This window comes from Pseudoliparis swirei, chromosome 17 (genome assembly GCF_029220125.1).
Source record: "Pseudoliparis swirei isolate HS2019 ecotype Mariana Trench chromosome 17, NWPU_hadal_v1, whole genome shotgun sequence".
NCBI lineage: Eukaryota > Metazoa > Chordata > Actinopteri > Perciformes > Liparidae > Pseudoliparis > Pseudoliparis swirei.
This window is the reverse complement of record NC_079404.1, coordinates 23511189-23527122: the sequence shown is the minus strand read 5'-3', so window position 1 is coordinate 23527122 and position 15934 is coordinate 23511189. Positions and strand designations below refer to the sequence as shown.

Here is a 15934-nt window from a genome sequence, read left to right as displayed (position 1 = left end):
TTTACTTTCCTACTGTATGTTTTGTTGCAGTCGTGTAGGCTATACTTAATTTTATTTTTTATGTGCTTTTTGTTTGACACTATTTTTTGCTGTAGGCTACACATTTTCTGTTTCTGTTTTGCAATTACTGTAATAATTTCCATGGCAGTATACAGTTTTTCTCGATTGATTACACACAAAAACTGGAACTTATAACACAATGACCACAACCTGTAACTCATGTGCCAACTCCCTAAACCAAGTCTGCTAAACTATAAGCACAATTATCTGCTTTAGACACAGATTTCAATTGTTAGCCACACTTTATTCAAAACACTAAACACCATCCTCTCTACTTTGCACACTTCATCAATACCACACCTCCTTGTGTCCAGACAGAACACACTGCTATTCAATTGGCAAAACTTCCATTTCCATGGCTTTTGTGCAATTTGGATTCAAACAACATAAGGGCCACAGGTGACCTCCTGATTTGAAGAAGAATGGATGAAAACATGGAAGGTAGAGGAGACCAGAGAGGCAGAGGAGTATTTCTGTTGTCCTTTTTTATTTACACTTTTCTTTCTTTTTTTGTTGACTGTTGTGGTCTATTTTCTATTGTTTGTTCTGTGAAAAAATTAGAAAAAAGAAAGAAACATTTTAGTTGTATATTTGTGTGCTGTTTTATATTTTGAGTTAAAACATTATACATTCACAATATTTTACAACAGGAGAAAGCGTACAGTACCACTGGACATGAAAAGGCATAATGCTCCTGATAAGGCCTTCATACTGGTGCTTTCCCATTTCATCGTAGTGTTTTCCATTGAGCACATCAGTGTTCAATCGATGCTTAGAATGTCTACTCATATAATGGGCTGTGTTTGTCATTTGAAAACAAAATACCCTTTTGAGGGGACATAACACTGTTCTGAAAGCAAAGTTGCATTTTGCAGGAGATATAAAGGGTTTTGCATTTTGTGTGAGTGGTTTTGGGATTTGTGTTTAGAGTTTTGAGAAAACGAGACATGCTTTCAAAAAATGTGTTTAAGCAATCGAGAAAAACTGTAAGTGCAATCCAGTATGTGATGTGAAACCCTGTTGGCTCCTCTTGAATGAATCTTTGTTCTGTTTGATACACATAGTATTCTGGAAAGACAACATCTCCTACAGTAACCATTCAGTGTCAAAGGACTAAGCCAAGATTGAATTGTGCACATGAGGGATATTTCTATGGTCCACTGCCATACTGACAAAACATCTAAACATTTTGACCTGCAGTGTTTAAACAATGACGAAGGGACTTTTCATTTTGGGGGCACTGACTATTTGTATGAGAAAAGGAATTCGTTTTGACTGATGAGTTGTCTGTTTTGGGAGAGATATGACCTTTTGCAGGTGTGCCATAGTGTTTTGCTAAACCATCTAGGTTATTTTGGCAAATGTATTTAAAGCTTTGAGAATGTCCTTTTTTTCAAGAGAGATGAGCCACAGCAATCGAGAAGGAAGTTTTCATTTTGGGGGCACTGACTATTTTTATGAGAAAATGATTTGGGTTTGAAGCTTGAGTTAACTGTTTTGGGTGAGATATGACCTTTTGAAGGGGATCTATGTGGTTGTGCTGAACCATATATCCTATTTTACCAAATGCACTAAGAGCTTTGAGAATGTAATTTCTGTTTCAAGAATTGAGCCAAAGCAATGGAGAAAAACTGTAATACTAACACATCTTCAGTTTTTAGAAGCACTTAAGTATTTTACTGAAGTAAAAGTAACAATATAACAGTGTGGAAATAAACATGCATTTAAAAATATCATCTAAATAAAATGATAAGCATCAAAATATACATATTATATAGAATAGTTTATGTTATGTTTTTGTAGATGTGACACAGTTGCACCTTTTTACATTTTACATTTGTTTACTGTGAGACATGACTTCAGACTCTGATGCACCAAATGTAACAACATCTAAATTGTACATCATTTCTAAATTCTGCTTTGAATTTATAGATATGAAGAAGAACGGAGTATTAGCATTCAAAGTCCCTACAGGAATACAGATGTCGACAGTAGCTCTCTACCTGAAGGTCACCGTTGGAAAGTGTGCGATACACAATCTCACCACTAGATGCCACTAAAGCTCACACACCGCTCCTTTAAATACTGCAGGGTAGTTGTGAATTTCGCCCATATTTTGTATTATTAATTTGAAAGATTAACAAGTATTCTTCTCTCCCTCCACTGGTCCTCTTCCCTCGCCTCCTTCTCTCCCTCCACGGTTCCTCTTTCCTCTTCTCCTTTCTGCTGCATCAGTTTCTCCACGTTATAATCATCTTGTTTCGTCTCCTCTTGATGTGATAATTAATTTCAGAAGATATGGGGAAACCAAAACTGTGTGAATGTGTGCGCGTGTGTTTGTGTATGTGTGCATGTTGAAAATTATGAAGAGGATGAAAGAGCACAGGATTGTACATTCACTTTGACCTTGTTATTATTTTAAACATCCGTTACTAAGAAAATCGTAATATTAAATAATACAAACGCAGAACCCTGATCGTGTGTTTTGCACAGGCAGAGTTTGGACGCCTTGTTGTCCCCTGAAGGACCCTTTAGAATTCCAACATGGCGGCGTCCATACGGCTCTGCTGTGCCCTCCGCCTCACAGTCGGAGGTGAATTATCTTCCTTTTTTTCTTCCTCCACAGCTTCTAGAAACAACTCGGAGTATTTATGTGTGCTTTATGTTTGTGTACTGTTTGGTTCGAGTCAGTTCTTTAGACTGACCTGAGACCAGTTCCTTTAACGGGAACCAGATCTGTTAACAGGGACTAGTTCGGTTATTAACGGACCTGAGACCAGTTCCGTTAACGGGGACCAGTTATGTTAACGGACTAGTTGTGTTATTAACTGACCTGAGACCAGTTCTGTTAACAGGGATTTCTTCTGTTATTAACGACCTGAGACCAGTTATGTTGACTGACCTGAGACCAGTTATGTTAACGGACTAGTTCTGTTATTAACGTGACTGAGACCAGTTATGTTGACTGACCTGAGACCAGTTCCGTTAACGGGGACCAGTTATGTGAACGGACTATTTATGTTATTAACTGACCTGAGACCAGTTCTGTTAACAGGGATTTGTTCTGTTATTAACGTACCTGAGACCAGTTCTGTAGACTGACCTGAGACCAGTTCCTTTTACGGGAACCAGATCTGTTAACAGGGACTAGTTCGGTTATTAACGGACCTGAGACCAGTTCCGTTAACGGGGACCAGTTATGTTAACGGACTAGTTGTGTTATTAACTGACCTGAGACCAGTTCTGTTAACAGGGACTAATTCCATTAAAGGAGACCAGTTCTGTTATTAACAGACTTGAGACCAGCTCCGTTAACTGACGGATGCATTTCCTCCACCAACACGTCGTTCCCATTGGGCTGATTTAAAGCCGCAGTGCTTTATTAACCGTAGCCGGTCCCTCCGTCTCCCTCCTCTGGTGTGTGTCAGTGGGCAGAACGTGGTGGGAACCCAAGTCCCCATCGCCATGGTGCTGGTCTGTACAGTCTCAGTGATCTGTGTCTTCCCATGTTGAACCTCTGTGTCCTTTGGGTGCAGCACCCTTACTCGCCGTGCGTGGAGCGGTCCGGGGGTCCCAGCTGGCGGGCCGGGCCTCGGCCTGCTCTCTGCAGAGGAGCCCGGCGACTCCGCCGGCTCCTGCAGCCGCATGGCAGCAAGCCCGGCACGGCAGCTTCTTCAACAAGTGTGAGCTCACCCTCTAACGAGCATGTTCAATGAACCCAGACGGTGTCACGCGTTTTCTTTTTGTTTGACGGCCTTTTCTTCTTCGTTGGTGTCCAGTGACGGCCGACGAGCTGTGGAAAGGCGTGCTGGCCGAGTCGGGCGCCGGGGCGAGGAAGGGCCGAGGCAAGAGGACCAAACGCAAGCTGAAGAGAGACCTGAACCGAGGGCAGATCATCGGAGAGGGTGAGATGCCGCCTGCCTGTCTGTCTGACTGTCTGTGTGTCTGTCTGTCTGTCTGTCTGTCTGTGTGTCTGTCTGTGTGCCTGCCTGTCTGTGTGTCTGTCTGTGTGTCTGTCTGTCTGTGTGTCTGTCTGTCTGTCTGTCTGTGTGTCTTTGTGTCTGTCTGTGTGTCTGTCTGTCTGTGTGTCTTTGTGTCTGTCTGTGTGTCTGTGTGTCTGTCTGTCTGTGTGTCTGTGTGTGTGTCTTTGTGTCTGTCTGTGTGTCTGTCTGTGTGTCTTTGTGTCTGTCTGTGTGTCTGTCTGTGTGTCTTTGTGTCTGTCTGTGTGTCTGTGTGTGTGTCTTTGTGTCTGTCTGTGTGTCTGTCTGTGTGTCTGTCTGTCTGTCTGTGTGTCTGTCTGTGTGTCTGTGTGTCTGTCTGTGTGTCTGTCTGTGTGTCTGTCTGTGTGTCTGTCTGTGTGTCTGTGTGTCTGTCTGTGTGTCTGTGTCTGTCTGTCTGTGTGTCTGTCTGTCTGTCTGTGTGTCTGTCTGTCTGTCTGTGTGTCTGTCTGTGTGTCTGTGTGTCTGTCTGTCTGTGTGTCTGTCTGTCTGTCTGTGTCTGTGTGTCTGTCTGTCTGTCTGTGTGTCTGTCTTTGTGTCTGTGTGTCTGTCTGTCTGTCTGTGTGTCTGTGTGTCTGTGTGTCTGTCTGTGTGTCTGTCTGTCTGCCTGTGTGTCTGTCTGTCTGTCTGTCTGTCTGTCTGTATGTCTGTGTGTCTGTCTGTCTGTGTGTCTGTCTGTCTGTCTGTCTGTGTGTCTGTCTGTCTGTCTGTCTGTCTGTGTGTGTGTGTGTCTGTCTGCCTCTCTGCCTGTGTGTCTGACTGTCTGTGTGTCTGTCTGTCTGTATGTGTGTCTGTGTGTCTGTCTGTCTGTGTGTGTCTGTCTGTCTGTCTGTCTGACTGTCTGTGTGTCTGCCTGTCTGTGTGTCTGTCTGCCTGTCTGCCTCTCTGCCTGTGTGTCTGTCTGCCTGTGTGTCTGACTGTCTGTGTGTGTCTGTCTGCCTGTGTGTCTGTCTGTCTGTGTGTGTGTGTCTGTCTGCCTGTCTCACAATGCATTATTTCTTCAAATCTCTAATTTCTTCAATCTAACTCTCTCTCTCTCTTTTTCTCTCTGTCCTCTACTTCTCTTTCTTTCTTTCCTCTGCCTCTCTCTCCTCTTCTTTTCTTTCTTTCTTGCTCTTCTTATCTCTCTATCTCTTCTTCTCTCGATCCCTCTCTCCTCCTCTTCTCTCTCCTCGTCTCCCTCTCTCCCCTTGTTCTCTCCATCCTTGTGTGTTCCCTCCTTTCCCTTCAGCCTGATGTGTTTCCGGTTCCAAAATGACTGACTGGGTTTCTTGGCGGTGCAGCTCAGTTTCAGCCTCTGGACTTATTATGTCCCCCGTGTCACCTTGTCTCCTCGTCTCCTTGTCTCCTTGTCCTCAGGGCGAGGAGGCTTCCTGTGGCCCGGCCTGAACACCCCGGTGATGAAGGACGGGAATCTACAGAACATGAGCCGCCGAGGGGAGAGCGAGCAGCAGGAGATGCGGGCAGAGCTGGGTACGGGATGAGGAGCGTCTACCTTTAAATAACAGTTATAAAGATATTAATCATTAATAAATAATCAGTTCTAAAGATATTAATCATTAATAAATAATCAGTTATAAGGATATTAATCATTAATAAATATTTGGTTATAAAGACATTAATCATTAATACATATTTAGTTATAAAAACATTCATCATTAATAAATTATCAGTTATAATGATATTAATTATAAACAAATAATCAGTTATAAAGACATTAATCATTAATAAATAGTCAGTTATAATGATATTAATGATACACAAATAATCAGTTATAATGATATTAATTATAAATAAATAATCAGTTATAATGACATTAATTAGAAATATATAATCAGTTATAATGACATTAATCATTAATAAATAATCAGTTATAATGATATTAATTATACAAAAATAATCAATTATAATGATATTAATTATAAATAAATAATCAGTTATTATGACATTAATCATTAATAAATAATCAATTATAATGACATTAATTATAAATAAATAATCAGTTATAATTATATTAATCATACACAAATAATCAGTTATAATGACATTAATTATAAATAAATAATCAGTTATAATGATATTAATTGTAAACAAATAATCAATTATTATAATCAAATAAAAAGAATAAAATGCAAGTTGATTTCCTTTAATGTATTTCCTAAACATTATTAGGCTCTGTGGCACTTAATGTGTTTGAAGTTAAATAACAACAAACACGTATGAAACATTTGCAAAGATTCTCTTTTTAATATTTTTTAACCCAGCGTTGTTTACAGAAAACCTTTCCTCTGAAACCTGCTGCTTGTGTCTCTGCAGTGCGAAAGAGGGACGAGTGGGAGAGGAAGAAGAAGATGAAGGTGAAGAGGGAGAGGGGATGGACGGGGAACTCCTGGGGGGGAACCAGTCTGGGGCCCCCGGACCCTGGACCCAACGGAGGTGAGCTGGCACAGGGACCATGAGTAGAGTCATTTATAAAGGCTTCTGTACAACCAGAGGAGCCCCCTGGTGGTCAGGAGAGAGAATGCAGCTTTAACACATGAAGCATAGACTTCTATACAACCAGAGGAGTCGCCCCTGGTGGTCAGGAGAGAGAATGCAGCTTTAACACATAAAGCATAGACTTCTATACAACCAGAGGAGTCGCCCCCTGGTGGTCAGGAGAGAGAATGCAGGTTTAACACCTACAAACACTTCTGTCTGTCGCACACAAACGAATATGATGTACAGAGCTGTAACCCGGTTGCTCGTCTCTGATCAGGTTTAGCTTCTTCCAGCCGTGTGTGTGTATGTATGTGTTTCTAGAAGCTTCTAACGTTTCTTTCTTTTCCGCGTGTCTCCACAGAAACATACGAGGACTTTGATTCACGTGTCATTGAGGTGAGTTCTTACGGTGTGTGTGGGTGGGGGGGGGGGGGGGGGTGGATACGGGACAATTAGAGAGAATAATAGTTTTATAGCTTCTCTCACCAGCATAACTGTTTTCAGCTGCGCTCACATAAAAAGGTTTTTTAAGGGTTTTCTACCCCTCCGTTTGTCTTCTAAGGCAGTCGCCCCCTGGTGGTGAGGAGAGAGAATGCAGCTTAAACGCATGAAGCATAGACTTCTATACAACCTTTAGAATGGATGAATAGACGCATGATCTATGCTGAGGCCCCCCCCCCCCCCCCGCTCACTGACCTGAGATCAGCCGTATGAACTTCATCTTGATTCTCTCGGTCCGGCTGTATTTTACTTTAATTCATTTAGCACTAATGGACCGTCCCAACTGAACTAATGGGGGTAATACTGCAAGGTCACACACACACATTCTGGACATTAACTCTGTCACTCACTCACTCACTCACACACACACACACACAGACACTCACACACACACAATAAAATACATCCATGAACGCATTGACCTGCTTTTTTTTCCTAAACATTTCATTTCTCCATCTTTTTATTCACATTAAACGTGTGAGTGTGTATAGGGTTGTGTACTTCTACTCTTCTATTTATTTGCATTTGATTATCCACACACACACACACGCACACAGATAGTGTCACATTGATAGTCTTCCCCAGCCCTCCCGCCTGATGAATAAAAGTGGTTTCACAGACAGTAGGCTTTGCCCTCTTGGAACTGACTAAAGGTGTGTGTGTGTGTGTGTGTGTGTGTGTGTGTGTGTGTGTGTGTGTGTGTGTGTGTGTGTGTGTGTGTGTGTGTGTGTGTGTGTGTGTGTGTGTGTGTGTGTGTGTGTGTGTGTGTCTGACTATAAATTCAGGGCTAATGAAATGAAAAGGGCTTACTGGAATAAAAGGCTTGTCTCCCAAGGACGATGCCGGCATGCCATTACATCCAGAGGGAGAGAGAGGGATGAAGTGAGAGGGGGAGAGAGGTGGAAGAAGAGATGTCAAAGTGAGTTAGGGAGAGGGAGAGAGAAGCAGTCGAGCCGGACGGACAGAAAGCAGAGTTTTAGTTCTTGCAGAGTTTCCACAGGATGAGATTTCACAGTCGTCCGTACATCAGCGTCACGGGTTCAAATCCCACTCGTGGCACTTTGCAGACCACAGAAATACATATATACTAAATTATATATACATATATATATATATACTTAATTATATATATATCATCCCTCTAGTGCAGGCCTCTTCAACTAGCGGCCCGCGGGCCGCATGCGGCCCGCTTGAGTTTAACTCTGGCCCGCGCGACTCTCACTAGCACCCCCCCCCCCCCCGTCAACAATCCTTCTCGGCTCGCGCGCGCCTCTCACTAGCACCCCCCCGTCAACAATCCTTCTCGGCTCGCGCGCGCCTCTCACTAGCACCCCCCGTCAACAATCCTTCTCGGCTCGCGCGCGACTCTCACTAGCACCCCCCCCGTCAACAATCCTTCTCGGCTCGCGCTACTCTCACTAGCACCCCCCGTCAACAACTCATCAATATTCTGTGCGGCCCTCACACCCCCTGTGATTTTCTTATTTGGCCCACTTGCTACTGAAGTTGAATAGCCCTGCTCTAGTGGGTTCTGGGTCCGTTCTCTAGAGGTGGAGATGCTGCCCCCTGGTGGTTGAGAGCAGGCGGCTTAATGTTGCACCTAACATCTTTAACGACAGAGAAGATTCTTCTTCTTTTTCTTTATTTCATATTCATTATCTGATTTATTTGATAATAATAATTGAGGATATGAATATATAAGCATGTTTTGCTTCTACCTATACCGTTCCAGTCTTTCTGTTTTGTTTAGTATATAGAATAATATTGTCTTGCAATGATTGAAAATACAAAACAACAACAATTATACCTACTTTAAAAATTAATCTAGACTGAATGTTTCATGAAATCATGTCAATACATGTTAGAACCATGTGGAGTCCTACATATTATTTTAATAATAATAATAATAGTCATATGTTTGGTGATTCAACAACTGAATCAAATATATATGTATATATATATATACTTTTTTAGTTTTGAGTAATCTAAAAAAAAATCATCTTCATATTTTAAAGACAACACAAGCAATGAATCCACAACTTCAGATATACAGATTTAATTTGGCAAATATAGGATTTTTTGTCTTTTTTTTGGATTTTAAGTCTTTTTTTTAGGATTTTAAGTCTTTTTTTTTTAAAGGAGACTTTCTTTTTATTATTTCTCAAAACTCTATCGATGCGATGTCCAGCCTTCAGATGTGAATATAAGAATGAATGATGTGATGCTCGTGGCCGGGTGCCGAGCCTCCCGCACAGACTTCCATTAACGCAGATTCATCTGCAGAGTTTCCGTCTCTCGGAAGTCGACCTTCAAAGTTTTTTGGCCGAAATTTCGTCAGAACTTCCAAATGGATTAACGGGCGACGGAGACACGGGACAAAGTATAATATCTCAAAGTGGGACTATTAATTTTGTTAAAAGCACGCCTCGTATTTGCGGCCGCGAGACGTTCACCACCTCGCTGACCGGAGACGGAATCCATAGAGCAAGATGGCCGCCGTGCTCGTCAGAGGACCTAACGTGTGATTTGACGAGGAAGCTGCCGCCACTTCCTGTTGCTGTTTCTAGCACATTTCATTTTCCTGGAAAGGGATGGAGAACATGTCTTCTTTAAACTACACAGTTTATCAGCCAAAAGCTGGAAAAATAACATAATTGCTGTCAGATTGTGATCATTACGGCAGTCCTTGAACACATCACGTGCTCCTAAAGTGTGTGTGTGTGTGTGTGTGTGTGTGTGTGTGTGTGTGTGTGTGTGTGTGCTGGTGACATGAGGGATGACTGTCTGCTCTGTTCACTGACCAATCGATGAAAGTCTGGACAGGCCGGATTGACACACACACGCACACAAACACACACATACACACACGCACACATACACACACACACAAGCACACGCACACATACACACACGCACACACACACATGCATACACACACATACACACACGCACACACACACAAGCACACGCACGCACACATACACACGCATACACACGCACACATACACACACGCACACATATACACGCACACACACACGCACACACAAACACACAGGCACACATACACACTCACACATACACACACGCACGCACACATACACTCACACATACATACACACACACGCACATATACACACACTCACACATACACACACACACGCAGTGAAATACTAATGTCATTTTATTCTTGGTTTAATTTTGTCTCATTTATACAGAAGTTAACCGAAATGTATTGATTACGATGTAAAAATAAAAATAGGATTAATATACTATTACTCTTTTTTTATTTGTTATTATTATTTGTGAACAAATATCACATGACTATAATTTTTCTGAATCGGGTCTAAATATTCGAACAAAGTCTCCCCGGTGTAGTTTTGAAGCGTCTTTGCCTGTTGTCATGACAACGACAGCGTGCCGGTTGGTGACTGAGTGTCGTCCTCCAGGTGAAGAGCGTGTTCAACATGACGGCGAAGGAGGGCAGGAAGCGCTCCATCAGCTGTCTGGTCGCCGTGGGAAACGGAAACGGAGCCGCAGGTTCGACTCTGACAAAACGAAACCGATAAATTAAGACGTCTGAAAAGAAAACGGAGGCTTTTATTTTGTTTTTGTTTTTCACGCGTCGACGTCTGAAATGCGGACGAGATCATTTCCTCTCACTCGTCAACAAAAATAACAACAAGATGTTTCCTTGTTTCTCCTGCAGGCTTCGCTTTGGGGAAAGCAGCCGACAGAATCACCGCTCTGAGGAAGGTGAGTATTATATTATTATTGTTTTATTATTATTGTTATTATTTTGTTGTTATTATTGTTGGTATTATTATTATTATTATATCTGTGTTATCATCCACAATGCAGTGCATTCCTAATGTCTGTACGTGTGTAATGTGTTTAATATATTCATATGTGAATAGATTTGACGTTTTTTACCAGAACTTTATGAAACATGTTGTGTGTGTGTGTCTGTCTGTTTGTGTGTGTGTGTGTGTGTGTGTGTGTTTGATCTTCAGGCCAAGAACCGAGCGATGCACTACCTCTTCTACATCGAACGCTACAACAACCAGACCAGTAAGTGTCAGTCTCAGCGTAGTCCTGGTCCTCTGTAGACCTCAGTGTAGTCCTAGTCGAATGATAAAGTTAGAGCAATAATATGCAAATGTATATAAATATATATATGTGTGTGTGTTCATACATACACACACATATAAACACACGGGCACAAAAAAGATGAAAGGAAAATGTAAATAAAAAATCAATCTGACTCAAAGACTCAGTCTTATTCACATCGGGTTTGTTTCCATTTTTAATAAAGTTGTGTTGAATTTGAAGCGTTCTCTAATATTTAGTTACGTTTTGGTTTTTTCCGCCAGTTTATCACGACATTCTGTCCAAGTTCAAGAGGACGACGCTCCGCATGAAGAAGCAGAACGACGGTGCGTCTTCATCAAGTTCTTCCTCATCTTCACCTCCGGCTCTTCTTTCGTTCATTGTTCTGCATTTAATGTCTTTTTAAACATTTATAATATGTCAGAAAATCAGATGACTGAATAAGTTTTTTTTAAAAGGGTCTATCTTCAGAAAAATGTTGCACAGGTAAAATAAGTAAATATGGTAAATATTTTAGTTTTTATGATCTTTGCAACTTTTCCTGTTGTGTTTTCCATGAAAACTCACTTTTATTTATCAAATTCATATAAAAATGAATATAAAATATAGTCAAGACATTGACAAGGTTATAAATATTTTTTATTGTAAATATTAATTCTGTTCTTCAAACTTGTGGCTCAAAGGAAGGCCAGTTTTATAGTTTCTCTCAGCAGCATAACTGTTTTCAGCTGCGCTCACATAAAAAGGGTTTTCTCCCCCTCCGCTAGTCTTCTAAGGCGATAACACGATGTACAACTAGAACATGGAGATGGGCCTCTACACACCTCTGGAGAGACTTCATTAACCACCAGAGAATAGTCATGTACACATTAACAATGTAGAGAGAGTATTTATGATTAATTTAATGTTATCTTCATTGATAAAAAACAGTGTTTTGAAGAACATTTCTAAGTGAGCCCAAACTTTTGCCGGTCGTGTATCTTGAGATGGAGAACTCTATTTCTCGTGTCTTGCAGGTTACGGTCTGCACTGCCACCGGGCCGTCATCACGATGTGCCGGCTCATCGGCATCAAGGACATGTACTGCAAAGTGGAGGGGTCGGTGAACCTGCTCAACATCACCAGGGCCCTCTTCACGGGCTTAGCCAATCAGGTGAGGTCCTGTCGGCCCAGCGGGAGAGTCTTCAAAACCCAAATAAAGGGACTTTTTGAAAAAGAATTTAAATGTCTGAAACGCTTGACGTCTGACGCCTTCCTCCTCCGAACCGGCAGCAAATCCACCAGAAGCTGGCCGACCAGAAGCAGCTCCACGTGGTGGAGTACCAGGCGCAGCGCGGCCCGCTGCCCACGGTGGTGGCGAGCCCCGCGGACGGGGCGCGGCGCCAGCCGGAGTCCGAGGACGAGATACCCGACACCCGGCTGCACTGGGACGACGTGCGGACTGAGGGGAGCAAACGCTCGGTCTGGACGGGTGTCAAACGCACCATCTGGTAGCGGGGGAGGGGCGGGGGGCTCAGTTTGGACCGCGAGACGGAGGATTGGACTGACGGAGGATTGGACTGACGGAGGGGCTGAAAATGTGTGAAATAACATTTGTTCTTGTTTCTTTTTTTAAGCGAAAGCTCCAAATCTAGTTCATTGAGATTGTTTCTACATTTGAAAACCCAGTTCTCCAGAACCACCCGGTGCTGACCGACGGTGACGCCATACCAACGTCCCCAAAGTAGTTTTTCTTCACGACTTCCTCGTCCACCTTGAATTGTCGTAAACTAATAAAGTTCAGATCTGTGAAAACATCCCTTTGTGAAGCGTGTCGTATCTGAATGTCGGATGACCTCTAGACGCTGACCTCTGACCTCCGGCAGCAGAGAAGCGGAGTTCTTCCTCCTCGAAGGAGGAGTGTGGTCGTCCAATCAGACGGATGTTCATCATCGGGCGTCTTTTGCTGACCTGATGATCGTCTGAAGCCAACAATGAGCTGAGGGAAGTGTTTTCTTTCTCTGAGACATGAGAGGTAGAGGTTGGGATTTATATATTAATAGTTTTAAACCCAAAGCTACAGAGGAACCAGGCCGGAAGAAAACCAAGACCAACGCAAGAACTAAAGCACTTCTAGCAACTTCAGTCAAAGGAACGTAAAAGACAACTAGAAGAAGTTAATGTTCCGTTTGGAGGACGGAGTCACGAGGGAACGAGCTTCAGACGAGGCCTTAGTGCAGATCTTCAGTTCCAGACTTCAGAGAAGACGTGTTGAAGTAGCTCCGGTGGCGCCAAAGGTCAGCGAGCGGTACTCATGAGACAGAATACTGTGGGGCCATGCTGAGAGGTTGTGAGTTCAAGCCTCACCTGGAGCATTTCTATACACATCGTCCCTCTTCTGTACTTGAAATTAACCTGATGGGAGCAGGACTTTGAATAGTTGCTACATCCGAGAAGATGAGAGGCTGTCCTCAAAGGAGTTTGAGACTGCTGCTCAAAGCCATCCGAGACGGAGAGGGAGAGGCTGCTTCCAGAAAGGTCATATGAACACAATACTGCCCAACATATTAATGCTCCAGGTGAGGCTCGAACTCACAACCTCGGCAGGTTACTGTCTTATAAGTACCGCGCCACTAGAGCTACTTCTGTTTATCTTACATAGGCGACGAAGGATGTGATTGGACGTGGGATCAGGACTTGGACTAGTCTAGAGGTTGGACTAGACTAGAGGTTGGACTAGTCTAGAGGTTGGACTAGTCTAGAGGTTAGACTAGACTAGAGGTTGGACTAGACTAGAGGTTAGACTAGAGGTTGGACTAGACTAGAGCTTGGACTATTCTAAAGGTTGGACTAGTCTAAAGGTTGGACTAGTCTAGAGGTTGGACTAGACGAGAGGTTGGACTAGTCTAGAAGTTGGACTAGTCTAGAGGTTGGACTAGACTAGAGGTTGGACTAGTCTAGAGGTTGGACTAGACGAGAGGTTGGACTAGTCTAGAAGTTGGACTAGACGAGAGGTTGGACTAGTCTAGAAGTTGGACTAGTCTAGAGGTTGGACTAGAGGAGAGGTTGGACTAGTCTAGAGGTTGGACTAGACGAGAGGTTGGACTAGTCTAGAAGTTGGACTAGTCTAGAGGTTGGACTAGACGAGAGGTTGGACTAGAGGACTCGCAAAGAGAATAGTTTACCCCTCCGAGAAAGTGAGAGGCTGTCCTCAAAAGGAGTTTGAGATTGCTCTTCCAAAACCATCCTAGATGGAGCGGCGTACAGAGAACGTAATAATAACACGATATTGTCCATCATAGATCTATACTGTGCAACAAAGAGTTGCTCCAGGTGAGGCTCTGCAGTTTACTGTCTTCTGAGTACCGCTCGCTGACCTCGTCTCGAGTCTCGACAACCAGAGAAGTTGGTCTCAAGCGCCGCATTCCCGATCACTTCTCAAAGGTCAGAAAAGACGGAGAGCTGCGATTGGTCGGGGACCGACATGTAGACCACGTGTCACATCTCAAAGCCAAGTTACAGCGGGAAGTTGGGACTCTGCAGTCTTCTAATCTGAAACCGTGACCACAAGCTGTTCTCTTGAAGCATTTGTAGCTATAAGAAGTAATGCAATTCTTAGATATCCTACAAAATTATAAATAAAGTTATTATTATTATAATTATTATTTTTCCACTTTAAACTTTGCGTGCGCAGAGACAACGTTTTGAAGGGAATAAAAACCAATGAGGACACTCTGCCCTCTGCTGGCCGCAGTGCGACACTACAACGTGCAGTTTGAGAGTTTAAATTAAGATTAGATTAAAAGTCTATTTTCTAGTTGTAAAAACACTTTTTTTTATACTCCTGCAGCAAAAAATAATACGATGCTCCTCAAAGCCTGAAAACAACAACATGAAAACAACAATATGTCATAATCTGAACCGCTTTCACATTTCATCCATCAGACATGTATTTCTATTGATGTGGTGAAAATTATATATACTATATATATATATATATATATATATATATATACAAAAAAATTATACTGTTATTGTAATGTACTGTTAGATATTTAAATTAATATTTTGTAACATAACTTTTCAATTAAAGTGGGATGTTTCACTAACTACTTAAAGGGTAAAATATATGTATACATATGTAAATATATATTTATTTATTTATTTACAACTTAAATACCATCTAAATTTGGTTGTTTTGCATTGAGTTTAATTCCTAATATTTTATTACAATATTAATACTACACAACTATATATATGCATATATACATACTCACATCTTGACTTATAATCTATAAAAAGGCAGGAACAACTCAAATCTATTTATATGTGACTCATTAAGAGGAGAAATGTAGTCGTCAAAAATAAAATCACAACAATATGAATTAATTTAATAAGTATTATAATAAAGCATTCAGTCAAAATGATCTTTTCACAGTTGTTTGTCTCTCATTGTTTTTTAGTTTAAACTCTTTCTTCAGTGTCTTTGTGAATATTTCTGTGGAGAATGGTGTGTTAATTACTGTGAGTTACTTTAAATTACATCTTTTTTCATTAATCTTTACGAACTCCATTCCGTACCTTAATGTTAAATCCATTTAAAGTGTTTTTTTGGTGAGTTTATGGATTATTTTGTGGTATTTTGTGTAACTTCTCCTCTTTCCTTGTCGGCTGCTTGACGTCGGCTCAACATGTCGGCGAGTCGCGAGCCTTCAACTTCTCATTAAAGCGGTCGACTGGGTCAGAAACTCTCCGTCAACATGGATACTGACAACTTGGATATTCTGGATATGATTTAATCACCCGA

General features: G+C 42.0%; 1 protein-coding gene across 1 annotated transcript; it reads left to right on the top strand.

Annotated features, from left to right (window-relative positions):
- Positions 1-2567: 2567 nt before the first annotated feature.
- Positions 2568-12946, top strand: mrps5 (mitochondrial ribosomal protein S5). Its single transcript, XM_056435442.1, has 12 exons — positions 2568-2653; positions 3597-3743; positions 3840-3965; positions 5418-5531; positions 6375-6494; positions 6901-6935; positions 10488-10578; positions 10748-10794; positions 11052-11109; positions 11412-11474; positions 12165-12301; positions 12421-12946. Exons 1-12 carry the CDS (start codon positions 2605-2607, stop codon positions 12640-12642), a joined length of 1209 nt encoding a protein of 402 aa, XP_056291417.1. The 5' UTR covers positions 2568-2604; the 3' UTR covers positions 12643-12946.
- Positions 12947-15934: the final 2988 nt, after the last annotated feature.